General features: G+C 56.1%; 4 protein-coding genes across 11 annotated transcripts in view; 3 read left to right on the top strand and 1 right to left on the bottom strand.

Annotated features, from left to right (window-relative positions):
- Positions 1-656: 656 nt before the first annotated feature.
- PAFAH1B3 (platelet activating factor acetylhydrolase 1b catalytic subunit 3) lies at positions 657-4,969 on the bottom strand. 3 transcript variants are annotated; one of them, XM_086689905.1, is made up of 6 exons: positions 4,757-4,969; positions 2,775-2,880; positions 2,498-2,587; positions 1,725-1,841; positions 1,524-1,646; positions 657-978 (listed from the first exon to the last, which is right to left on the bottom strand). In XM_086689905.1, exons 2-6 carry the CDS (start codon positions 2,850-2,852, stop codon positions 691-693), a joined length of 696 nt encoding a protein of 231 aa, XP_086546031.1. In that variant the 5' UTR covers positions 2,853-2,880; positions 4,757-4,969; the 3' UTR covers positions 657-690. The 3 variants fall into 3 exon arrangements, with proteins under 3 accessions (XP_086546031.1, XP_025770401.1, XP_086546030.1); XM_025914616.2 differs by lacking the exon at positions 4,757-4,969 and adding an exon at positions 3,255-3,406; XM_086689904.1 differs by lacking the exon at positions 4,757-4,969 and adding an exon at positions 3,252-3,386 and having other exon boundaries at positions 2,775-3,017.
- PRR19 (proline rich 19) lies at positions 4,304-7,205 on the top strand. The gene is made up of 2 exons (XM_025914923.2): positions 4,304-6,582; positions 6,669-7,205. Exons 1-2 carry the CDS (start codon positions 5,982-5,984, stop codon positions 7,139-7,141), a joined length of 1,074 nt encoding a protein of 357 aa, XP_025770708.1. The 5' UTR covers positions 4,304-5,981; the 3' UTR covers positions 7,142-7,205.
- A 1,878-nt stretch (positions 7,206-9,083) lies between these two features.
- Positions 9,084-17,866, top strand: TMEM145 (transmembrane protein 145). 5 transcript variants are annotated; one of them, XM_086689894.1, is made up of 15 exons: positions 9,085-9,280; positions 10,029-10,103; positions 10,220-10,297; positions 10,380-10,466; positions 10,551-10,652; positions 10,756-10,840; positions 10,956-11,027; positions 11,137-11,205; positions 11,553-11,633; positions 11,717-11,795; positions 11,943-12,036; positions 12,801-12,973; positions 13,805-13,925; positions 16,350-16,556; positions 17,529-17,741. In XM_086689894.1, exons 1-15 carry the CDS (start codon positions 9,161-9,163, stop codon positions 17,607-17,609), a joined length of 1,524 nt encoding a protein of 507 aa, XP_086546020.1. In that variant the 5' UTR covers positions 9,085-9,160; the 3' UTR covers positions 17,610-17,741. The 5 variants fall into 5 exon arrangements, with proteins under 5 accessions (XP_086546015.1, XP_086546020.1, XP_086546016.1 ...); XM_086689890.1 differs by lacking the exon at positions 17,529-17,741 and adding an exon at positions 17,047-17,419; XM_086689889.1 differs by lacking the exon at positions 17,529-17,741 and having other exon boundaries at positions 9,084-9,280; positions 16,350-16,974.
- A 402-nt stretch (positions 17,867-18,268) lies between these two features.
- The window catches only part of MEGF8 (multiple EGF like domains 8), a 40,046-nt gene continuing 33,729 nt past the window's right edge, over positions 18,269-24,585 (top strand). Inside the window, exons 1-3 of one of the 2 annotated variants that reach the window (XM_086689888.1) lie at positions 18,269-19,217; positions 23,911-24,074; positions 24,330-24,536. In XM_086689888.1, coding sequence (XP_086546014.1) covers positions 19,031-19,217; positions 23,911-24,074; positions 24,330-24,536 — 558 coding nt within the window. In that variant the 5' untranslated portion in view covers positions 18,269-19,030. The remainder of the gene's footprint in view (positions 19,218-23,910; positions 24,075-24,329; positions 24,537-24,585) is intronic. The other variant, XM_086689887.1, reaches the window with a different exon arrangement.

Genomic DNA, 24,585 nt, shown 5'->3' with positions numbered 1-24,585 from the left:
ATGCCTCTCACAGTCGTCCCAACATCTGGGGGCTCAGGAAGGCCTGAGAGGTCTGAGCCTAGGTGGTACTGGGCTGGGTTTGCCCAGTAACCCAGATACAGTGCTGTTCTCGGTGACCCCTGCTGCCCCCACATGGCCTGAGCCAGCACTGCACCCAGGCCAAAAGGAGCCTCCTGGGTTACATCCCTCACAGTGCGTGGACAGTGCTCCTCTGGGGAGACAGATTCCCTGTGGAGGCACGACTGCTTGTGATGGGGAGGGTCAGGAAGCTTCCGTAGGAAATGGCATCTAAGGTACAACCAGAGCACCAGAAGCTCCAGCCAGGGGAAAATCTTCGGCAAAACTGGGAAGGCAGCTTTGGAAGGGCTTTGGCTGCTAGGTCAGTATGTTCCCAGAATTCTTATTTGACTTTGATCTTGCAGGGTAGTGTGTGCAAACTGGTTTCACCTAGTGTGTTACTGACTGATGGTGCCTGCCTGGGGTGTTACTGAGAGTAAAAATCTGCTAGACCCTGCAAGAACCTGAGTACCTTGATGGATTGGTGATGCCTGCTTCAGGCAGAAACAGAGCATCCTCCGGAGCTGCAGGGTCGCAGAGATCATAGTTAAGGTTGAGATACCCAGAAGGGCTTGGCCATAAAGCAAGAAACGGGAGACTAAGGAATGAGAATTTAATGGGGAAGAAGGATGCTTAGGGTGTAGCCTCTGGCCGGGGGACACCCTGGCCCTGGTCTTGGGCCAGCAGACGCAGAAGCAGGGAGTGCAGGGCCCGACAGACAGGTGTGTAGCCCAGGCGGCTCAGATGCAGGTAATCGTACATGTCATGGTGACTTATGGTACCGTCTGAGTGCACAAAGCCAGGGTCGGCATCCAGGAAGTGGGCCCGTGGGTGGCCAGCCAGTGCTGCCCGGACCAGCTCGTTCACTCGCCGGTTTTTCTCACGAAGTGGGTTAGGGTGCTGGCCCCTCGGAAGCAGGCCCTGAGAAAGGCCACCAAGAGTTGTGAGGAGACATCCTACCAACATCTGGGTATCCTGTTCTCTGGGACAAACTGTTCACCCTCACCAGGAAGTTGCCAGGTGTAGAATATACTAGGGATGGAGTAGTGGGGGATCAGAAGGGTAATTCCTGATACCATGTCCGAGACTCCCTTCAGCAAGTACCTTCTGGGTGCCAGCCCCTTTCCAAGTATCCATCACAAAAATGACACCATGGCAAAGGGTCAACCCCTCTTTCAGAGGAGGAAATATTCCAGCTGGAAGTGATGGAGCCTGGATTCACCCCAGGAACGCCTATTTTTGGCTAATTGTTTTGAGTTTTGCAACACCCCCCAGAATCTTCAGCAATTTCTTGGGCAACAGCAGCTACCTGGTCCCTGAACACCTTAACAACAGCTGCTGGGTATGTAGCAAGCTTCAACTGGAGATTATGCCCGAAAACCACTGCTTTGTGCCATGCTGCCCAGAACTGTGCCGGCTGCAGCTACACCTGCCATTCTTTCTTCCCTGCCCTCCCACCCTCTCACCAGCACCACGACCCGGGCCTGGGGCTGCCGTTGGTTCACCAGTTGCACAATGGCCTTGATGCCACCAGTCACTTGCTCTGCTGTGTGCCCGTGGTTGTTGGTACCCACCCAGACCACCACAATCTGTGGAAAGAAAGGCATGAAGCAGCGGTCAGGAGGGAGGCTTGGGGCGCGTTAGCTGCCCACCGAAGCTCTGCTCACCTTGGGCCGGATGTGTTCCAGCTCCCCATTCTCCAGTCGCCAAAGCACATGTTGCGTGCTGTCACTGCCAATGCCAAAGTTAAGTGCGTGCAGAGGAGAAAAGAGCTCCCGCCAGATCTGCAGACAAGAAGTGGTGTGGGTACATTGGCAACAAGGGCATTGGCAACAAGGACCACCACCCTCTGTCCAAGCCACATATAATGGAAGAACCCTGCCTTATGGAGGCAGTCTGGTCGAATCTCGCTTTATGCCAACCTATTACAGTCTCACTTTCATGGAGATCCACAGAAGCGAGACTCACTTTATGGAAACCTATTCTGCTTGAGTCATGCATGCATTGAACCAACAGCATTGACAGTTGATGAAAGCCATCATGGTTTGACCTCACTTAGTGGAAACGTAACATAATTGAGTCCCCTTTGTGGAGAGCTATTACAGTTGACTTTCACTTGGTGGAAAGACTACAGCTTTGTGGACATCCATTAGGGCTGTGCACTACCTTAAGCAAACAATAGAATCTCACTTCAGGCAATCTTCTTGCAAGAAAGCCTCATTTTAAGATTTTAAGTCTCACTACACAAAAACCCATGTGACAAAGACTGGTCACACAGTTCCTTCTCAGTAGAATGTTGCATCTTACACGGAGGTTTGGGTGTGGGTGCTGCCTGAGGCTATTTCGGGTACCTCATCCCTGTCTGGCTTGGGCTCTGATCCAGATGTGTCAGCGAGGGCACAGGCCTGGGTGGGGCAAGGGGATGGGGGACGGGCCTCACCTCGCACTGGTGCATTAGCTGGACCAAGGAGTCCCCGATGAAGACGACTTCGGGTTCCTTATCTTTGCTGTCGGCCACGAACCGATGGTGCTTCGGGGACGTACAAGGGGAGTCAAAGGCACGCGCGCTGCTTGGCCCGCCCCACTCTGCTTCCCCGCTTCGTTTCCACCACCCCAACTGCTCTCAGTTTCCTAATCCCACAGAGAGAGTGGCGCCAACCAACTGCTCTCCTGAGGCCCCTCCCGGACTCCTGAGTATCGCGGGCCGGGTCGCTCACCAGGGACATCCAGCGTCCGTCACCCTGCACGTCCTGCACCGGCGTGGGCTTGCTGGCTGGGTTCTCCTCTCCGCTCATCTTGGCGCCGCAGCTCCTTCCTGCAGGACTGGCGAGCGAGGTCGACCCGGGAGAGTCGGCCGAGGAGGTGGCTCCGCCACGCCCACCCCTCCCTTCCAGGCAACAATGGACGGTCCCGACGCCCGCACTCTAGCGAGGACTACTGCCGATCCCGGGCACCGCCTCCTCCGCAGGAGCGGAAACCTTCACTTAAAAGGGGTGGTGGAATTGGGAACCCATGCTTCCCCCGCGGCGGACGCGCAGTGGGCTCGTCCGGCGCTTCCCGCCCGGGCCGCTCAGGCTCGGGCGGCGGCGGCCAGCGCACCCGGGCACCTGGGAACGGGGAGGCGAGATCATCCAGCACCCATAGGGGAGGGAGGAACCCCACACGCCACACCGGCGTCAGGGGGAGGGGCGAACTACCTGAAAGGCCGAGAGTGGGCGGGGGAAATCTAGAGCTTTTCCTTGGGGGAAGAATCCGTTTGCTGTAGAGCGAGAAATGTGCGGAAGGGATCGCCAGCTGTGTGTGTGAGAGAGTGTGTGTGTGTGTGTGTGTGTGTGTGTGTGTGTGTGCGCGCGCGCGCGCGCGCGTGTGTCATTCACGTGGTGGTGGGGGAGGGAAATGAGTGGACGAGTCCATTCCTGAATCCCTTGAGGGGGGGGCTCGTACGCACCTGGCTAGGTGGGGACGCTCCCATTTTCTATTGATGTGGGTAGAAAAAAAGATAGCAAAATGTGAAAAATAGAGCCTCCGTTGTAAGGAGACATCCTAAGAGAGAGCCAGGACTTAAGTGATCCTATCTGCTCTCAGGCCTCCCCTGCTCAAAAATACCAGTTTTTGTGGCATAAAATCTAAACTACACATCTTTGCATTATAAACATCACAGGCCCTGCAAAGAGGGCAGAAGAAGGTACAGAAAGAAAAAGGAAATTAGAGATGCTGCAAGGCCCAGGTCCAGCCTGGCACCCCTCCCACCCAGCTCATCTTGCAGATCTGTGGCCTGTTCCTCTCTCTAAACCCACAGGTGTGTCTAAGCTCTGAAGCCTACATCCATAGCCAAGGCCAACTAAGGTCGGCCCCTCCCGGCCCATATTAATCTCAAATGTCAAGTCTTCCCAACTCTTCCTCTTCTCAGGGACCAGGTGGGGGTCCCACATTCCCGTAGCTCCACTTCCAAATGGGACCTTCCCATCTATTCATTCTGTCTAGGTAGGTTGATACTGAAATATAGTCTTATTTATCATGTTTTGCTTCAGTCCACTTGCCTGGAACAGGGCCTGACTCATAGTACCAAGTACTATGGCTGTTCACAGGAACTTAAATGATTATTAAACGAATGGGTCAAATCCTGGCCTTGTCCCAGTGTGTTGGGGAAGACAGATCCAGACACAGAGATGAGGAAAGGATCAAGGTTGTGATTAAGAGAGGTGGAGAAGGGGAAGGAGAAAGAGAAGGACTCAGAGTAGGGGGTTCCTAGGAGTAGTATTTGAGTTTGGCTTTGAAAACTCAGGAAGTCTGGGTAAGCTGTATTACACAGGTAATATAGCTGATTAGGGCGTGGGGAAACTCTGGCCATAGCTTTATTTTATTTTTTAAATGTGTATTTTTGAGTGAGAGAGAGCAGGCAAGGAAGGCGCAGAGAGAGAAGGAGACAAAGGATCTGAAGCTGGCTTGTGTGTGGGCTTGAACTCACCAACCGTGAGATCGTGACCTGAATGGAAGACAGAGGCTTAACCGACTGAGCCACGCAGGTGCCCCTATAGCTTGATTTTAAAGTCTGAGGGGACTAGTGTCGGTAGATAAGTTGAAAAGGTAGAGAAGCCGTTGCTGAAGCAAAGCTTAGTGAGAAACAGCTTCGAGGCATTCATTCCATTCAAACCAAGTGCTGTTTCAAGTTAGATGTATTGGCTCATTTTATACGTACAGCAACCACACGAAGGAGGCACTATCAGCTCCATTTTACAAATTAGGAAATCGAGGGTCTGAGCAGTTACACACTTTTCAAGGTCATACACCTCAAATGTGCCAATTTGGGTTGTTTAAACCTAGGTAGCCTAACTCCAGATCCTAGCTCTGAATGACGACTCTATACTGATTCTCTAGGGATGAATTCTGTGACTGTCTGGGGACCCGCTGCAAGTGGAGACTGCCATGGCCCTTTTTTCCCCTTGTGCCTCGCCTCACGGCTTTCCCCGAGAGACAGTCTAAGCCAATCAGCATTCATGAAGGGGGCGGGCCCAGCGAGTCTCACAGCAGATTGGTGTATGGGAGATGCCTAAGGACAAATGAGAGAGATTTCTGGAAGTAAGGCTGGAAAGGGTGGGACCATAACCGGCACTCTGTTCCTCGTGCCTCACGAGAGCAGGAAGTCAAAGGGCGTGGGCGGTGCACGCGCATGCGTGTAGTGTGCGTGAGGCCCCGAGGAGTCCACAGGGCGTCATGAACTAGGGTCACCGTGGAAAAGAAGCCATTGCACCCCACAGCCACGTGGGGTGGGTGGGGGACGGGCTTCATTGGGCCAGGAGGTGAGGTACTCCACCCTTACCTAGCCGCCACCAACCGTACCCCCCTTTCCTAACCTCAACTGCCCGCCTTTGCCTCATCTACCCTAGTCCACCGCATTCCCATGACTAGGCCCAGTTCCTGGTAGCTCCTCCGTTGCCTTTTCTGTTTTCCCGAGGTCTTCTCTGTCTCTCCTACTTCTTTGTTGCTGTCTCTTCTGCCTTTCTCTCTCTACCATCTCACTCCACTTTCTGCATTCTCCAGTACCTTCTCTACTTCTGGATTTCTCCTCTGTCCATAATTCCTTCTAGTTCACCAGACCCTGTGGTCTCATGATCCTGTCCACATCCCCCATCTTCTAGCTACTTTCTCATGTCCCAGTACCCTGTAACCCCTTGTCTATTCTCTACTCTGACACACCTCCCCATTCACCGTGACTCCCTTGACCCCATCCAACCCCCACGACTCCTTCCTTGACCAAGTCTTTGCCGATCACTCCGTACCCACCCACTATCTTATTCTCATCTTGTCTCTGTAAATAGGCCTTCCACCTCACCCCAAACTGTCTTCTCTTCTCACTATTCACTTTTAGGTCCCTGATTTATCGGCATGATGATGACTGTCCTATCTTTTTCTTCCAGGACATTATGGACCCCCGGGGGCCAGGCCCCCAGCCTTTCCAGCGGCCTGAGAAATCTGGTCGTGTCCGTCGTCGGAAGACAAGGCGGGAGCGTAACGAGGCCCTGATGGGCAGCCGCCGGCCATTGACCCATCAGGATCCTCCTGTGACCAGTCAGGATCCACCTGTGGCCCCTACTGTTCCCAAGGTCGTGGTCATAACGCAGGGCCGGCTGAGCCGGGAGCACCGGGGTCTCTTTAATCATGAGGTGAAATCTCTGGATGTGGCACGGCTGCTTAGCAGTGGGTCCCTGGAGCCCGGCACCCCTTCACTCCCCACCAAACGCTTCTCAAGCCCAAGCTGGGCCCAAGAACCAGCTCCCCAGTCAAGGGGCAAGGAGAACCAGGTGCCTAGAGGCTCAGGCCCAGGCCCACCCAGTCCCCCAGAGCTCCCTGGCTTGGGGCAGCTGCTGGAGGAGCTGCAGTGCCAGTTGATTCTGCCACAGGCCTTCCCCAGGAGGAACCTAGTGCAGGAGGCCAGGGATGCCATCGTGGGCACTTTACAGGCCTGCCATGGCTGCGTGCCTGACCTTACCCTGGTGCTCCGTGACTGCCAGCCACCCTTACCAGGTGAGTCCACTTCCTACTTCCTGTGATCCCTTCCTCCTTGTCTGCTGTAGCTCAGCTGTCTCCCATGCTTTTTTCCTTTGTGCCAGGGACCAAGCCTGGGGGCCCTGAAAGACGAAGGATGACACCCTCCTGGATCAACAGCCCAGAGCAGGCCCCAGGGGAGAGGAGGCAGAGGAGGCAACAGAGGACAAAGGAGCTCACTTTCTCCATGCCTCACACCTCCAGCACTCCCCTGGTGCACAGGGTGAGCCTGGTGCCACCAAAAGGTCCCTGGCCACCGCCTTTGCCCTTGTTGCCTTCGCCATCTGGGGCAGCCTGGGGCCCCCCAACAGCCTTTGACCTACTGAAAAGCATCTGGCTGGTTGCCACACCTCCCCCTCCCCGGCCCTGGGGGGTCGGCCCACAGCAACCCCTGCCTCAGCCACCATCACCCTTGTTGCCCCGAACTTCTGCCCTGGATTGGAGCCCCAGCCCTCCTGCCCCACTGCCCAGCCTCTCCTGGGTGGTGGCCCAGAGCAGCCCAGAGGCCTGGTCCTTTCCACCTATGAGACTGTACTGAGGGGACTGAGGCTGGGCTAGGGGCAGGAAACCCGCACTCCTGATCACTTCAATAAAGACCTTCTTCATGGTCCCCTTGATTTTCAGTGAGTGGCCGACCCAAGCAAGCAGCTTTGCTTTGCTCTGAGTTCTGGGTCCAAGATGGAGGGGAAGATACCATCACTTGTCACCTTCTTGGGATTTGAGGGCCAGCAGGCTGGGGAAACCTGGGGTTCAGTCAGTCCAATGCATCTACCCACTGAAGCCAACTATGTGCCAGGCTCAGCTCTGGTGATGCTGGGGCCCCAGAGGGAGTGCTACTGTGGCTGTGTCCCCAGAAGATTCCCAGTCCAGTGGTGGGCACAGACAGTTCCAGCCCCAATGGTTGCATCTTGGGGACAGAGAGGTGCAGGGGCTGAGGGAGTCCAAGGGGGGGAGTGATGATTCGTCCCTGGTGATGAGGGAGTTCCTCAGAAAGGAGCAGATGTAGACCTTTACACATTTTAAGATTGGTAAGAACTTACTAGTAGAGGAAGAAAAGAACATTTCAGGGAATTCTAGAAACGCTGCTTTATGGGACAGTATGTGCAAGGCCTGGAGCAGGGCAAATAGGGGATGTGGAACCATTTTCATTCAGTCCATATTCCTAGGATATCCTGGGACTAGAGTGAGTCATGTCCAGGTCCAGCCCTCGATGGGCTCCTGGTCCAGTGGACATAGGAACCGTGTGTGCAAGATCACGACCGGAATGGGAGACGAGGCCTGAATCTACCCCACAGACTTTTTAACTTTGGCCCAACATACATTTAAAATTTTTGAATTAATTGCCTACTGTCACAAATCAGTTTGCTTTAAAACAAAAGCAAAACAAAAAAAGCCTAACATTTCTGGCTTCTCTAAAACAAAAAACAAAAGAGAGAGAGAGAGAGAGAGAGAAAGAAGGAAAAGAATCTGGCAGCGGACCTACTATCCCTTCCGGCAACAACTGGCTCAAGCCAAGTAGCAGAGGCTGCCTTTTCATGGGTCCCACACTCTCCACTGAAAGTGTTCTGTGCACTTATGTTTTCTGCTTGGCCCCTTGGCTTAGGAAGTTTTTTTAAATGATATTTTGAGGAGCAGCACTTTTTTTTTTTTTTTTTTTTTCCCAGTGGAGGGGGAGGAATGAAGCTAGAAACGTTTGTTGGAATCTGATCAGGGGAAATGAAGCTGAGGGACTTGGACGCTGCTCTGTAAAGCCTTCCAGGGATCCTCATTGCCCACTGGGAAACCATAAGGTTGGTACCAGCCGGTAGGGGACTGAACTGGGAGATCACACGACTTGGCTGAAGTCTAATGAGAAAGTGGCAGTGCTGGGTTTTGAACCCAGAGGGTTGATTTGGGTCTGCTCTGGGCTTCTCACAACACCACCTCTTCTGGCAGCAACCCGGTTTCACACCCCGGTGAGCAGTGACTGGACAGGGTCAGGCAATGGAATGTAGTGATTGTGGCCCAGCGTTCTGCCATCTCCGTGTTTTGTGACCCAGAGCAAATGGTTCACCCTCTCCAGCCTCCGTGTCTCTGTGGGCACTTCACAGAGCCCATGGGATCTCGGGTGGACACTGCTGGGGATGGCTGTCATGAGGGCAGGAATGAGCCATCAAAGAGCAGTTTGGGGTCTAAGCTGGCGGGGAGGTCAGGGCAGAGCTGGGGTCTGTACGTTGGGGGTCATCCCGAGATGGCTGTCTGGAGGAGGAGGCACGGCTCGGGGGAATGTGAGTTCAGGGTAGGACAAGGGGAGCAAGAGGTATCAGGGAGAGTCCCAGAAGGGAGAACTGAGGCTGGGGCGGAGTAGAGAGCATGGGGAGGGGTCGTCCTCTCCCATGCGGATGGAGAAGGCGCCAGGCAGGGCCATCCCGGAGGAGGGGGCGGGGAGAGCGGCGCCCAGCGGCCCCTTTAATCGGGGGCGCGCGCTGGCCGGCCCGCGCGCTCTCGCCGCCGTCGCCGGGCCGGAGCGGGAGCCGGAGCGGAGCTGGGGCCGGGGCCGGGGCCCGGAGCGGGCGGAATGGAGCCCCCGCGCGCGCCCGCTCTGTGCCGCCTGCTGCCGCCGCTGTTGCTCCTGCTGCTGCCACTGCCCCCCCGCGCCCGGGCCAAGTACGTGCGGGGCAACCTCAGCTCCAAGGAGGTGAGCGCGCTGGGCCCTCCCCTGCCACCCGCCGGGCCCCTGGGGACCGGAGGGAAGGGAAGGAGAAGGGTGCCGCCCCGCCCCCTGCCGCCCTTCCCAGGCCGTCCCTGAGAGCCGCGGTGGGATTGGGGCTGGGGATAATAGGGAGGACTGGGTCAGGGTTGGGGCTGAGAGGCGCCGTGGGGTCGAGAAGAGACTTGAGGGTTGTAGGAGGGACATTGAGGTCAGAGCTGGGCGGGGAGGAGGGACGGGTTGGGAGAGTGAGAGTTTGGGGTGGGGGTTGGGAGAACGCCAAGGTGGTGCTGAAGGGACAGCACTTTTCACTCCGTAGAGAGCCTGGAGTTCACACTGCTGCTCAGGGCCAGGAGAGGGCCGTTTGGAATATTACCCAGTAGGAGGTGGTCTCTGGGACCACCGTGGGGCATTCGTGTGGATAACCGGGGGATGCCAGTCAGATGGTGTCTGGGACTGAAGGTGGCCGGGATGGGCACCTGGCCCTCCAGGTCCTTTCTCAGTGCACTTGGAAAATGGGAAAAGTGTTTGAGGGGAGGAGAAGAAACTTGTGTGGGGGGCATTTGAGACAAGAATCCTGGACCCAAGGTAAAGGGATCACAAGAATTTTGGAGGTAACTTGGTCCCCTTAAGCTTCTCTGGAAATCAGGTACCCAAGAGTAGGGAAGAAAAGTTGGGGGGGTCTATGGAGTTGGGGAGTTCTCAAGGATTCAGGAGGACTGGGCCTCTTTTCCAGGATTGGGTGTTCCTGACAAGATTTTGCTTTCTTTCGGATTACGGCCGACTGGACTTCCGTTTCCGATACCCTGAGGTGAGCCTTCCCCCACCACTCTCCATGCTGAGGCTAGATATTCCCTTGGCCTCCCAAGGCAAGGGCTACCCCAGTTCCCTGTACACCCTCAAACTTCAAAATCTCTGGGTCTGCAGGCCAAGTGCTGTCAGAACATCCTCCTCTATTTCGACGACCCATCCCAGTGGCCGGCTGTGTACAAGGCAGGGGACAAGGTGAAGGCTGTGAGGAGGGTGCATGGGAGAGGGAAGAAGGCCGAGGCTGGCCAGGGAGTGACCATGTCCCTGCCTTCCCCAGGACTGCCTGGCCAAGGAGTCAGTGATCAGGCCTGAGAACAACCAGGTCATCAACCTCACCACCCAGTATGCCTGGTCAGGCTGTCAGGTATGGGGGAATGGGCAGATGCTGAAGGCCAAGGGCCCGAGGGCTGCGCAGACAGGCTTCAACCTTCTTCTTGCTCCTTCCCAGGTAGTGTCAGAGGACGGAACCCGCTACCTGAGCTGCTCCAGTGGCCGAAGCTTCCGCTCGGTTCGTGAAAGGTGGTGGTACATCGCACTCAGCAAGTGTGGGGTAAGAGGCTGGGCCGGCCACCTGGGCCTTCTCCTCCTTGCCTTCCTGGTGACCCTCTACCTGCCCAGGCCCCCCCCCCCTTAGGCCTCCCCACTTCCCACAGGGAGATGGGCTGCAGTTGGAGTATGAGATGGTCCTCACCAATGGCAAGTCCTTCTGGACACGGCATTTCTCGGCTGATGAGTTTGGTGAGCATTGCGGACCCAGAAACCAGAATCTTTGTGGAGGTCTAGAGTTGGGTGCTCACTGCCGAGGGACACCCAGCTTTGACTGAATCATTTCCTCCTTCTACAAAATTGGCAGGGATCCTGGAGACAGATGTGACTTTCCTCCTCATCTTCCTCCTCATCTTCTTCCTCTCCTGTTACTTTGGATGTAAGTCCAGTATGTGGTGGTGGGGTTAGGAGTTATGGGGGGCAGGGTTGGGGGAATGAGCTAGTCTCCCTTCCTGTCTGTGAACCACCTTCCCCTACTTTTCTTTTAGATTTACTGAAAGGTCGTCAGTTGCTCCACACAACTTACAAAATGTTCATGGCTGCAGCAGGAGTGGAGGGTGAGTTTCAGAGTATCCCAGCTTTTGAGTTCTGTCAGAGGAGGGACATAGGGTCCAGATACCTGGGTCTGAGGAAAAGAAGAGGGGCTGGGGGCCTGGATCCTGGGTCTGAGGGAGGAGGGGCTGGGGGCAAGGACCCCTGGGTCTGAGGGAGGAGGGGCTGGGGGCCTGGACATCTGGATCCTGAAGAAGAGGGGCTGGGGCCTGGGCTCCAGTCTCCTAGGACGTCAGTGGGCGTAAATGGTCTAGAATCCTGATGGGGATGAAGGAGGGGTTCTGGCCATCTGGATCATAATGCTAGGGAACAGTGATGCCCCAAAGCTGGTTTCTGTCCTTTCTCCCCTCAGTCCTGAGCCTCCTGTTTTTCTGCATCTACTGGGGCCAGTATGCCACTGATGGCATTGGCAACGAGAGTCTGAAGATCTTGGGTGAGAATGAAGTGGGCCAGGGGAGGGTGCCTGGGCTCTCTCTGAGCCCTATGTCTGAGACACCCTCTCCTCCCTTCTCCCAGCCAAGTTGCTCTTCTCCTCCAGCTTCCTCATCTTCCTGCTGATGCTCATCCTTCTGGGGAAGGGATTCACAGTGACACGGTGCCCAGGCTGGGGCGGGAGGGAGTGCTGGGGGGAGGTGTGGCTGGGCTAGGGAACAGGACACTGGGGTGGATCTGGGGGGGATGGCTTCCCGCTTCTCCCTGACAGCCCCCACCCCTGCTGTCTCCCTTCATGGCCTGCTGCCAGGGGCCGAATCAGCCACTCGGGCTCCGTGAAGTTGTCTGTCTACATGACCCTGTACACTCTCACCCACGTGGTGCTGCTCATTTACGAGGCTGAGGTGAGTGCCGCTTCCCACTGCCCAGGCCTTGCCTCTCCGCCCCTCCCCAAGCTTTTGGCCACCTCCTCCACCTGTCTGCCAGCCCTTCCCCACATCGCACTCTAGCTGGCTCGCTCTCTCCCACTCTGCGATTTCTGCCTGCCCATCTGTCTCTCTAAGTGCATGCCTCCTCTCTTCACCATCTCTGAGGAGCCTTCTTCCTCCTCCCTCTGTCTCTCACTGTCTGTCACATTTAAACTCAATGTCATGACTGAGAGTTCAGGAGTCACACAGACCTGGATTCCACTCTGGCTCTCCCCCTTCCCAGCTAGCTGACCTTGGGTGATGCCCACCCCCTCTAAGCCTGTTTCCTCTTCTGTAAAATTGGGAGGGTCTTATTTATCCCAGAGGGCTCCTCTAAGGCTTTATATCACCTTGGCTTTGCCTTTGGCCAAAAGCCGCCCCTTTTAGCCTCAGTTTCCCCCTCTGCGAAGTGGGGGTGTTAAGAAGACCCACCTCATTGGGTTGACGCAAATGGAAAAACTTACGCATGGTAGGTGGTTAGCCCCATGTTGGACCCCTGGTAGAGAATGTATTCTCTTTCTTTTTCACCCTCACTCTACCTCTATGTCCTTCTATTTCCATTTTGTTCTCTCCTGCTGCTTCTGTCGTGACCCAGTAGCTCTGCTCCCTGGGTGCCGGTGGGGGGAGGGGCCTAGGGTCTGGGGTCCTTGTGTGGAGGGCAGGAGGTCAAAGCTATGATGAACCCTTTCCCTTGGGTGCAGTTCTTTGACCCAGGCCAGGTACTATACACGTACGAGTCGCCGGCGGGCTATGGGCTCATTGGGCTGCAGGTGGCGGCTTACGTGTGGTTCTGCTATGCTGTGCTCATCTCCTTGCGTCACTTCCCGGAGAAGCAGCCCTTTTACGTGCCCTTCTTTGCTGCCTACACCCTCTGGTGAGACGTGCTGGGCCCCCAAGCTGTCCCTGTCTTGTGGGGCTTCCCATTTCTCAGACCCTCCTCAGTGAGGCTGATGGGCTTGCAAGTCAGGCAGCAGACCCAGTCTGCCACTTACTTCGTGACCTGGAAAAAATTATTTTCCCAAATTAAAAAAAAAAAGAGAGAGAGAGAGTGCCTCAGGTTGCTTACCCATAAAGAGTTATCTTGAGCATGCCTAGGGCACTATAGAAGGGCCTTGTGTTTGGTACGTAGTAGGTGTTCAATAAAACCTAGTTGTAATTTTTTATCATTCAACATAACATAGTCGTACGGTAGGCAGATTCTAAGCCTGACTGCTTGGGCTCAGATCCCAGTTCTAAAGCTTGTAAGTTGTATGACCTCACACAAATCAATGAACTTTGCCCTGCCTCAGTTTCCTCATCTGTTTAATGGGGATGGAAATTGTACTTGCCTCGAAGAGTCATTGTGAGTTAATGAGTTTACAATCGTGAGAAGCTTAGAGACAGGTCTGGCTTGCAGTTAAGTCCTTAATTGTTATTATCATATGTTAATGCATTCAGCAAACATCTTTTGATTTCCTATCAGGTGCCAGGATTTGGGGTGGGGTGGAATGGAGTTAAATTCAACCTAGTCTTTGCCTTCCAGAATTTCCCAGGCCAGTGGGATTCCTGCCCCCTTTTAATCTGTGGCTTCTGAAGGTTACACTGGTTTCTCTCTAATTTGGGACACACCTGGGCCCTACGTGTGTGTGTGGCAGGGGGGCTGGGGCCATGGGGTGGGGAAGAGGGCAGAGGCAGTGTCTCTACTGAACCAGCACCTCCCCTGCAGGTTCTTTGCCGTTCCTGTTATGGCCCTGATCGCCAACTTCGGGATCCCCAAGTGGGCCCGGGAGAAGATTGTCAATGGCATTCAGCTGGGGATCCATTTGTATGCCCATGGCGTGTTCCTGGTGAGGAAGGGCATCCAGGTGGGGGTGGGAGCCTGATGGGTGGAGAGTGGGTGAAACTCCCCAACCCCTGAACTGCCTGGACCTTCTGTTCTGAGCTCTCCATCCATTTCCTTCTCTTCATTCTTTACTCATTCAACAGACACTTACCAAGAGCCCGCTGGATTCCTGCAGGCTATTCTACTCTGTCCCCCCAAGAAGCCAGCCTCTTCTATTCTCTCCCACCTTGTGTTCTAGCCTCTTCCACTGACCACACCCTCCTTTCTTTCTCTTTCTTTCTTTCTTTCTTTCTTTCTTTCTTTCTTTCTTTCTTTCTTTCTTTCTTTCTTTCTTTCTTTCTTCTTTCTTTCTTTCTTTCTTTCCTTCTTTCTTCCTTTCTTTCTTTCTTTCTTTCTTTCTTTCTTTCTTTCTTTCTTTCTTTCCTTTCTTTTTTTTCCTTAAATAAACTTTACCATCAATGTGAGGCTGGAACTTGTGACCCTGAGATCAAGAGTCTCATGCTCTACTGACTGAACCCCACCCTCTTTCTCAGCCCCTCCCCATTCCTGACCCTGTGCACTGCCCCCCGCCCCCTCACGTTTCCCTTCTGTATCCCACTGCCTTTCCCAAACCCCTTGGTCATTACTCCACCCTTCACCGACACATTCTTCCATCTGCTGCACCATCACAGACCATTGTTCAGGAAGAAGCAGGTGGAGTGGGTCAGGCTGGGGCTCCAGGGGGCCTAGATCTGAATGACATCTGGAGGGGATCAGCACTAAACCTCTTCTTTGCCGTGGTTTATATCCTATCTGGGCTTCTGGGTGACAGTTCATATACCTTGTTTAATTGTGTGTCAGAGCAGCCCCAGGACAGGATGGATAATGGTCGTTGCACCCACTATACAGAAAGGGGAAGCTAAGGTCCAAACAGGAGAGGTGACCTGCCAGGGCTCCATGGCCTCTGGTAGGAGGTCAGGGCCTTTGCGCCCAGTCCTTCCACAGCCAACCATAAGAGGGAGCCAGACAGGAGCATAGGCACTGATGAGGATCCAGGCTTCTGACCGCAGGGGTCCACAATGTGCTCTGGGTGGCGAATGTACTCAGTCACAGATGGCCTGGTCCCCCATCTTCTACCCCAGAGCCTGACTTAGGTACAGACTCACCTTCCCAGGACAGCCCTTCCTGAAGCTCTGCAGGAAGTCAGAAAGGGACAGAAACAGGAGAAATGCTGAGAACCATCACGGGCCAAGCTCTGCCCTCTCCTCATCTTTCCGAGTAGGTGCTGCCATCCCTTTCCCCCAGTGAGGCTCAGGGAGCTTTATCGACATGTCCCAGGTCCCATACTCAAAAAACTGGGGGGCGAGAGGTGAGGTGCAGGCCCCGGACCCCCAAGTGCAGTGCCCTCTTAGCTATATTTCATCTTCAGCCAGTTTCTTTTGTAAAAATGCACAGTTAGCTCAGCACAGCCCCATTCCACTGTTTACTGCTTTCAGCTGCTTGTTCCCATGACCTTAGAGGGGTCGCGCTGGGCTCCGGTGTGCAGTGCTCGAGTCACACCCAGTCCCTGCTCTCAAGATCTACTAGACTAGTTGGGGACACACTTCTACATTCAACCAATATTTATTGGGTGCTTATGTGCCAGGTGCTGTTCTAGAAGGTATTGGGGATTCAGCAGGGAATGAACAAATTCCTGCCCTCACAGAGCTAACTTTCTAGAGTTTATCAGGTGTTGTTGTCCAATTGACCTTTCTGTGTTTATAAAAATATTTTATCTATACTCTGTGCTCTCTGATACAATAGCTACTATCCACGTGGGGCTACTGAGCACTTAAATGTGGCTAGTGTGACTGAAAACAAAAATTTTGGTTTAATGTGGATTAATTAATTTATTTTTTTTTTAAATTTTTTTTCAACGTTTTTATTTATTTTTGGGACAGAGAGAGACAGAGCATGAACGGGGGAGGGGCAGAGAGAGAGGGAGACACAGAATCGGAAACAGGCTCCAGGCTCTGAGCCATCAGCCCAGAGCCCGACGTGGGGCTCGAACTCACGGACCGCGAGATCGTGACCTGGCTAAAGTCGGACGCTTAACCGACTGCGCCACCCAGGCGCCCCTAATGTGGATTAATTTAAATGTAAATAACCCCATATGGCTAGTGGGTATCATACCGGACAGTGAAGGCCACTGAAACTTACCCAGTGATGTCAGTGATCAGGGCTCTGATGGAGGAAGCATCGCAGGACAGTCAGGGTTGCGACGGAGGAAAAAGGTCAGAACTCCGCGAACTGTGAGAGCCTATAGTAGGAGAGCCTAATCCGGAGTGAAGGACTGCAGGGAAGGGTGGGGGATGTCCAGTGAGGGGGAATCCTTACGACCCCATGTTTAAGGAGACAGCCTGAGGCCCGGACAGTGCTGCTCCAACCAGCACCTGGCCTGTCGCCCCAGATCATGACACGCCCGTCGGCGGCCAACAAGAACTTCCCGTACCATGTGCGCACGTCGCAGATCGCCTCAGCCGGGGCCCCCGGCCCGGGAGGGAGCCAGTCCACGGACAAGCCCTTCCCGCAGCACGTCTATGGGAACGTGACGTTCATCAGCGACTCGGTGCCCAACTTCACGGAGCTCTTCTCCATCCCCCCGCCCGCCTCCTCCGTAAGCCCCGCGCCCCCGGCGCACGAGGAGCTGCTGGCGCCGCCCCTGGAGTACCTGACCCCGCTCCCGGCCCCGCCGCCGCCCCCCTCGCCCGGGCGCCTGAGCCCACCCCCTGCCTTTCGCACGCCCCGAGCCCCAACACCGCGCCGCGACCACCCCCCGGCGCCTGCGCCCACCCTGCCGGACTGGGTCCTGGCGCTGTTGCGCACGCCCCCGCAGACGCCACGCGCCGTGCCCCCGCCACCCGCCTTCCGCGGCTCTCCACCCACTCCCCGGCCGCCGCCGGAGTTCGCCCGGCGCGCTCCGACGCCACCCCTAGAGTACCTGGCCCCGCTGTCCAGGCGCCCAGCCGCCCGCTCCTTCCCTGATTGACACCAGCGCCCGCACCTCGGGAGGGGGGGGCTCCTTTGCGGGGAGGGGGACGGGCCTTCGGGGCCGCATCTGCCCCCCGTGGGTCTCGGACGGCCTCTGACCCTGACCCCCCTCCCAGGCCGGGAAGCAGGTGGAGGAGACGGCGGTGGCGGCGGCGGTGGCCCCGAGGGGCCGCGTGGTGACCACGGCCGAGCCGGGCGCGGCCTCCCCGCCCCTTCCCGCTCGGTTCCCCAAGGCGGTCGACCCGAGCTGGGATGGCCCGACGCCGCCCTACCAGCCGCTCGTGCCCCAGACGGCGGCGCCGCACACCGGCTTCACCGAATACTTCAGCATGCACACGGCCGGGGGCACCGCACCCCCGGTCTGAGCACCCTTGCCCACCCCCGCCCCATGGGCCGCACGCCGGGCCCCGGCCGGGCTCCGGATCCCCGCTCTATCCCGGCCCCAGGGCTCTGCCATCCCAGGCCTTCCCGACCCTCCCCACCCCTCGCGCCCAGGTAGGGGTGCCTACTGTCCCGCTCACCCCACTCCCCACCCCCCACCCCCGACTCTTGTGCCAAACGGTCCCGCGGGAGCCTCTCTCCCCGTCCCCTCCCTCAGCCCCTGCCCCGAGCGGCGCCGGATTCTGGGCTCCCGCTGTTCCGAGACCTACGGCCCCCTGGCCCCCTTCGAGACCTCTGATCCCGCCGGACCCCGGAACACCAGGGACGATCGTCGGGACCCTGCCCGTGACTCTCCAGGACTCCGCGACCCCGAGCCATTGCTACTGGGACGGATATTGTGAATCTGGTCTCGACTCTGAAACCTTCCCTTGGATCTCTGTGACCTCGGACCCGTGCTCTGCCCACCCTGTCTCCATCCGGGGGCCCTCCCTCAGGTCCCCGGCAGAAAGACTTTTTCCCCTCTTGCCAAAATAAAGCGGATTCGTTAAGTTTTTATCTATAAAATGGCCTCTTTATATCTCGATGGTGCTCAGAGGCGGGGCTGAGCATGAACTGTTCCAAGCTCTGGACCTCAGTGTGTCCATCTGTGAAATGGCATTTGGGGAGGGGCCTTCACGTTGGCCCAGAATCTGGGAGAACTGAAGATATGAATCATCTAACAGAACCCTCTTACTGCGCCGCTCCTTTATTTTCACCTTCTCTTCTCCAGTCAGAGCTAGAGGCGCCCTCCAGTGGCACGAGCTTTGCTCAACCACCTGTACCCCGAGTTTGGGTTACGATTTTGGCACTGCGCATGTGTGATTCTCTCTTCGCAGGCCAAGGAGGCCACTGCTGCGCACGCGTGTGGGAACAAATGGGCGGGGAAGTTTCCGGAAGTCTCCCTTTGTGGAGGGGTGGGGTTGGATGCTCTGCAGTCCTCCCAGGGCCGCTCTGACCTGCGGCTCCGCGACTTCTCGTCTCCTCTCCATCTTTCCTCCCACAGCGGCCGCTCGGCCCCCGCCCCCTCGCCCTCCCAGCGGGTCTTCCCAGGCCGCTCTGGCCCGAGCGTCCCCTCGTCTCTCTGATCTGGCCCATCCGGCTCCGGAGGGAGGTGCGGGTGGGTGAGCCAGGGAGTGCGTCTATGGGGTCCAGGCCTGAGCCCCTAAAGACGGGCTCCGCCCCCGACACCCGCTCGCGCCCCGCCCCCGGCTGGAGGGGTCTCTCCCGGACCTTCCGGGTCTGGCCCGGCAAGACCCGCACCCTCTATAGAGGCCCCCGCCGGGCTGTGGAGCCCTTCGCTCCCTGGGGACCCACCCGTATATAAGGTCCGTTTCGGCCTGCAGCGGCTCGCGTCTTTTACTGCTGGACACCGTTTATGGGGTCAGCTAGCCTATGGGGGCCCGTGACTATAAGCGACTCCCACGGTCCCTAGGGCTTGGCCCCATCCATAACGACCCCATTTACAGGCCCTTTCGTGGGTCTATAGGATCTACTCCTCGGTTTCCACAGCCCGTCTACAGCGGCGGCTCCCTTCTGGGGGAGTGCAACTCCTGGACCTCCCTGGTCTACAAGGCCATGTCGCGTCTATAGAGGTCACATTTGCAGGGCCTCGCGCCGCGTGGAGGGTCCTCTCCAATCTTTACGGCCTGTCCCGTCTGTAAGTCAGTGCGGGAGGCGGATATGGCCCTGCGCCCGGCTCTGGCCGTGGCGCTGGCTCTATCTTTGGCCCTGCTGGGGCCGCTGTCCCCCGGGGCCCAGGCAGGGGACTGCAAGGGGCAGCGGCAAGTGCTGCGGGAGGCGCCAGGCTTCGTGACCGATGGTGCGGGCAACTACAGCGTCAATGGCAATTGCGAGTGGCTCATCGAGGGTGAGTGGGGCCGCGTGGGTCACACACTCACCCATTCGCTAATTCACTCATCTGTACACTCTTTAATCCACTCACCGCATTCCCAGACTCCGGTTCTGGTCCAGGTCCTTTGCTCTGAAATGCAGCCAACCTGGGCCCTGCCCTGGAAGGCCTTGAAGTCTGGTGGGGGAGTCGCACCCAGACCCAGATGGACAATTACAAGCCAAGAGCCATCAATGAGAGATATTCTGAATAATTGTTAGCAACTCAGGCTCTGAGCCCAACCACCTGCTTCAAATTTGAGTCCCGCTTCTCAGTAGCTTTGTGAATTTGGGCAGGCAGCTTCCTTTCTCTGAGATTAGGCTTCCCCTCTCCCCAAGTGGGGATAATAATAGTACCGACCTCATAGGATTGTTGGAATTAAACGAGAACAGTATTTAACGTGCCTGGCACATAGTAAATACACAATAAATGGCATTAGAATTATGCTGTTGTTATTTTTTATTTTTTTATTAATTTTTAAATGTTTATCTTTGAGAGAGACAGAGTGTCAGTGGGGGAGGGGCAGAAAGAGAGGGAGACAATCCAAAGTAGGCTCCAAGCTCTGAGCTGTGAGCACAGAGCCTGACATGGGGCTCGAACTCACAAACTGCGAGATCATGACCTGAGCCCAAATCGGACGCTTAACCAACTGAGCCACCCAGGTGCCCCTATACTGTTGTTATTTTTAAAGTACTTCAATAAAAGCATTTTTTGCAGTCATTCATGTGCCAGACATCATACTTGCCACTGGGACATAACAGTGACTAAGACAACTCTAGCGATCCCTGATGACTTGGGGCTTAGAATCCAGTGGGGAAGACAAAACACATGAATAGACAGACAGTGACTGCCCAGAGAGGTTGGGACTGTGACAGAGGAACCCCTGGAGCCTGGGGGAGCCCAGAAGAGGTACCTGGCCTGGTGGCTGGGAGAACAGAGAGGGCTTCCTGGGGGAGGACATGTCTGAGCTGAGCCCTCAAAGACCCACAGGAGTCAGCCAGGAAAGAGGAAGAACGTTCCAGAGGGAAACAGTCTATGTAGAGGCCCCATCACTATCTTTATGGGCTCTTAGTCCAGTGGGAGAAGCAAACTCACCCCCAGGGAATGGGAAGCCCAGAAGACATCTGACTTGGCCTATAGCTCAGATCAGAGGCATGTGTAGGAGGGAACAGAAGGGTGTTCTAGGCAAGGAGAATAGACCATGTAAAGGCCTGGAAGCAGGAGGGTGTGACGCTTTTGAGGAACTAGGACACAGAATAGACAAAGAGTGAACTGGAGGGTGGAGGACCTTGTGGGTTTGAGCTGTACCCTCAAGGGCAGTAGGGAGGTGGAAGAGAAGTCCAAAGGCAGTGGCCAGAAAAGTCCCAGAAGGCCTCTCGGCAGGGGATGTAGAAGCTGGCCTCCAAGGAGAGAGGGGTCCCCCAGAGGAGGTTCTGGGCAAAGGCCAGAAGTGTGATGGCCCAGATGATGCAGGGCCTCCCTTTGCAGGCCACAGAGCATGGTCTTTGCCGGGAGGTGTGGGAGGGTTTTGAGCAGGGAGGGACATGATCTGATTTATATTTTAGATCTCTGTGGCTATTATATGGGGTACGGATGAAGCATGTTTCTTGGGGATGAGTGTGTCTGTCCCCAGCTTGGGGCCCATTCCTGTCTGGGGGTGTGGGTGAGCACAGAATGGGAAGTACGTGTTCTATGTATACATGGTTTTCTGACCTTCAGGAGTGCCAGCCTGGTCGGGGATGGTAAGGACGGATGCAGACATTCATTCCACGAGACAGGAGGAGGTGCAGAGGTTGGGTAGATGGGTCTAGGGGGATGAGAGTATTCTCTTGGGGGTCACAGAGGAGGAGGAGCTCCTGAAATAGGGTTCTGAAGCATGCGTAGGAGTTTACGGGGTGAGAAAAGGGAAAAGAAAAGAGAGGCTGGTGTGTCTCAGGAGCCGCGTCTCGGTTTGTCTGGTCTGGCTGGACTGTTGGCTGAGAAATGAGGGCGCCACAAGCAGGGGAAGAATGGCCTTGAAAGTCATGCTGAGCATTAATGGGGAGCCACAGAAGGATTTTTGAGCAGGATTTTGAACCTCTGGCCAAGTGGGGGGTGGATTGGAGACTTGATGTGCTTCTTTCAGGAGAGAATGAGTTCTGAACTGGGGCGGGAATGGAGGAGGTGGGAAGGGGCAGAGAGCACTGAGGCATGTTTGGGAAGTTTCACCAGTGAGACTTGGGGATCAGCTGGCTGGACGTTGGGAGTAGGGAGGAGTCCAGGCGACTTCTAGATCCCCCTTGATCTCTCGTGCTTCCCAATGCCTATCACCTTTGAGAACCAACATGTTCCCCCATCTTTTAAACAATAAGCAGCTGACCTATTTCCTTTTGTACGACATTTACCCTTTGTTGTAACCAGTCCTCATAACATCCTCCTGAATGAGAGGCATTCTGCTTTTGAAAAGCAGGGGGTTTTGGGGTCGGATTTCTGTCCAGGATGCCATGGGGATTGGGCCCATGATGGGTGGAAGGGGGAGATCTTGAACTTAGGGAGGAACCTGGGGAAAGCAGATGGTGACTGGCCTCTGGCATGCCCTTGACAAAATCACTTGTTGTGATTCTGGGAACCAAGCTTATATTTTGGTTGAGGCTGGCAAGCTCTGGGAGGACTGGTTGCCTGGTCTGGCTGAATCGTTCTTCATTCCCCAGACCATGGTTTGGGGTCTGTGTGATGTTCTCAGGGGCTCTGGTCCGAGCCTGAGAGAGCTGCCAACTTTAGTATTCTTTCTTTTGTGCATTTCTTCATTCCTTCATCCAGTGTTTCCTGAGCCCTTGTTCAGTGCCAGGTCCTGTGCTGGGCAAGGTCAGGGAGGTACCCCAAGATGACTTAGGCCCAGGCCCTGTCCTATGGGTCTCCCCAGCTGCAGAAGGGGCAGACCCAGACATAGATGGTCCTGGCTCAGAGAAATGAGGCTTATAATGGAAAGTGAGAAGGCCAGAGAGAGGCACCTAAGCCAGCCAGGGGGCATCAGGGAAGGCTACCTGGAGGAGGTGGGGAAGTTTGCTGGTATGAAGGGAATATGTGCTCCAGACAGAGGGAGAGGCTTGTGCAAAGGCCCTGCTCCTGACGGAGTTGCAAGCAGTGGGGTGATGTGAGACCAGGTGAGACTTCGAATGGTAGTTTAGGGAGCTGAACTTTCTTCTGGGGATGGTGGGGAGCCATGGAGGGCTTTTGAACAGGATAGGGCCAGGGCCAGATGCGAAGTTAGGACGATCTAAGACCCTTGTCAGGGCAAGACAGGAGGCCGAGGTGGAGGCTGAATCAGTGGTCCTGGTAAGAGAGGACGAGGCCTAGGCAGGCATGTTAGAATCACTGTGTTGAATCTTCCCACCAGCCTTGGTGGGTGGGGAGAGTATCTCCATTTTACTTCAAGGAAACTGAGGCTCAGAGAGCCTGTGGAGCGAACGCAAGATCACACAGCTAGTGAGTGGTGGGTGAGCACCTCCAGTATGCTGATGAGTGTGGTGAGGGGCATGGGGGAAGGGGCTGGCCCAGGGTCCCCCAGCAGTTCAGGAGCAGAGCTGGAACCCAGGTCTAGTTTCCTGAGCCCCCTAGTGTGAGATGTGGGATGAGAGAACCTTCTGGAATCAAGACCTGGCAGAGAGCAAGAACAGTGACAGTGGCTAGGGCAATGGCACTTACGAAGCGCTAGGCCTCTCCTGTGGTCATAGTTGGATGTCAGCGGGGATTACAGTCATCCAAACACTCACCTGGGCCAGATGTCCAAGAACGCTCCCTCACAGGGCTGGCGGTTGCTGCTGGCCGCCAGCTGGAGGCTCAGCTGGGGCTGTCAGCTGGGATGCCTGCACGTGGCCCCTCCATGTGGCTTTGGCTTTTTCATAGCTTGTCTCTCTGAGGCTCTTCCCAGATAGAAGGGGCAAGGAGTCCTCACCTCTCAGTGATAGGAGTGGCCAAAAAGTTTGAATCTACCTCAGTACTGTTATAACCCCACTTTACAAATGAAGGAACACATCCAGAGAGGTTAGCCCAAGGCCACACAGCTAGTAGCTAGTAAGTGGCAGAACCAAGATGTGAGCCTGGGCAGTCTGGCTCAAGTCTGTACCTTTAGCTACTACAGTAAACAGAGATGAGACCTGGGCGGGGGCCAAGAGGATCTGTGGTGCTCCAAGGTTCAGCCTTTGTCCATGGGGCAAGAAACTGGCCCCTTTGTTTGGAGTTCTGATCAGTTCTGGAACGGGGGACCCTCCCAGAGGCCCTTTTCCACCCAGGAGTAGGCTTTTCTGCTCAGGCCTGGACCCTGCCCCTCAGGCTTAGTGTCCGAGGCTCAGAAATAAACAAGAACAACTCTGTGTGACCACGGGGATGGGGTTCTTCTCTCTGCACTTCAGTTTTCCCATCTGAATGGTGGGAGGTGTTCAGCCTGGTATCAGGAGCCCTTTCCAGGGGTGATACTGTAATTCCTTCTCTGGCTCCTGGCCCTCTTGCTGTCACAGGTCTGACCTCCCTGGGCTGTGAGACCAAGAGCCCCTTGAAGGCAGGGCTCAGGTCTGACTCCCCTTTGGGTCCCCAGTGTCATGGAGAGCAGGGCTTGGTGTTCTTGGCTGGGCTGCATGGAGGCCCGGGGAGAGGGTCCGCATCTGAGCCCAGCCCCTCTGTTCTCGCTGCCCAGCCCCAAGCCCCCAGCATCGGATCCTGCTGGACTTTCTTTTCCTGGACACGGAATGCACGTACGACTACCTGTTTGTGTATGACGGCGACTCTCCCCGAGGGCCCCTGCTTGCCAGTCTGAGTGGCAGCACTCGGCCTCCGCCCATCGAGGCTTCCTCAGGCAAGGTCGGTGTGGCCGGACCGCGGGGCTCTGGCCGGAGGTCTAGGTGGAGTTTGGAGGAAAGGGTGATAGAGACACACAAGGAAACAGATGGGGAGGGGCGGAGGCAGCCAGAGAGACTTGGCATCAGACAGGACACAGGGACAAAGAAGGGTGGAGAGAGACAAAGACAGGAGGTGGGGACTTCTGGGGGGGATGGGGACAGGAGCGGACCCCCTCGCCGTCCAGTCCCCGGAACCCTGCCCATCTTGTGCCTGCAGATGCTCCTCCACCTCTTCAGCGATGCCAACTACAACCTGCTGGGCTTCAATGCCTCCTTCCGCTTCTCCCTGTGCCCCGGGGGCTGCAGCAGCCACGGGCAGTGCCAGCCCCCTGGCGTGTGCGCCTGCGAGCCCGGCTGGGGGGGCCCTGACTGTAGCCTGCAGGAGTGCCCGGCCTACTGTGGCGGCCATGGCACCTGCGCTTCGGTGAGCCCAGCCCCCGCTGCGTCCCCCTGGGGCCCTGATCTGTGACCAC

The sequence above is a fragment of the Puma concolor genome, chromosome E2 (assembly GCF_028749965.1).
Source record: "Puma concolor isolate L17-30 chromosome E2, mPumCon1.1.hap2, whole genome shotgun sequence".
In the NCBI taxonomy this organism is placed as follows: Eukaryota; Metazoa; Chordata; class Mammalia; order Carnivora; family Felidae; genus Puma; species Puma concolor.
Note: the sequence above shows the minus strand (reverse complement) of the source record. Positions and strands in the feature narration are given on the sequence as shown.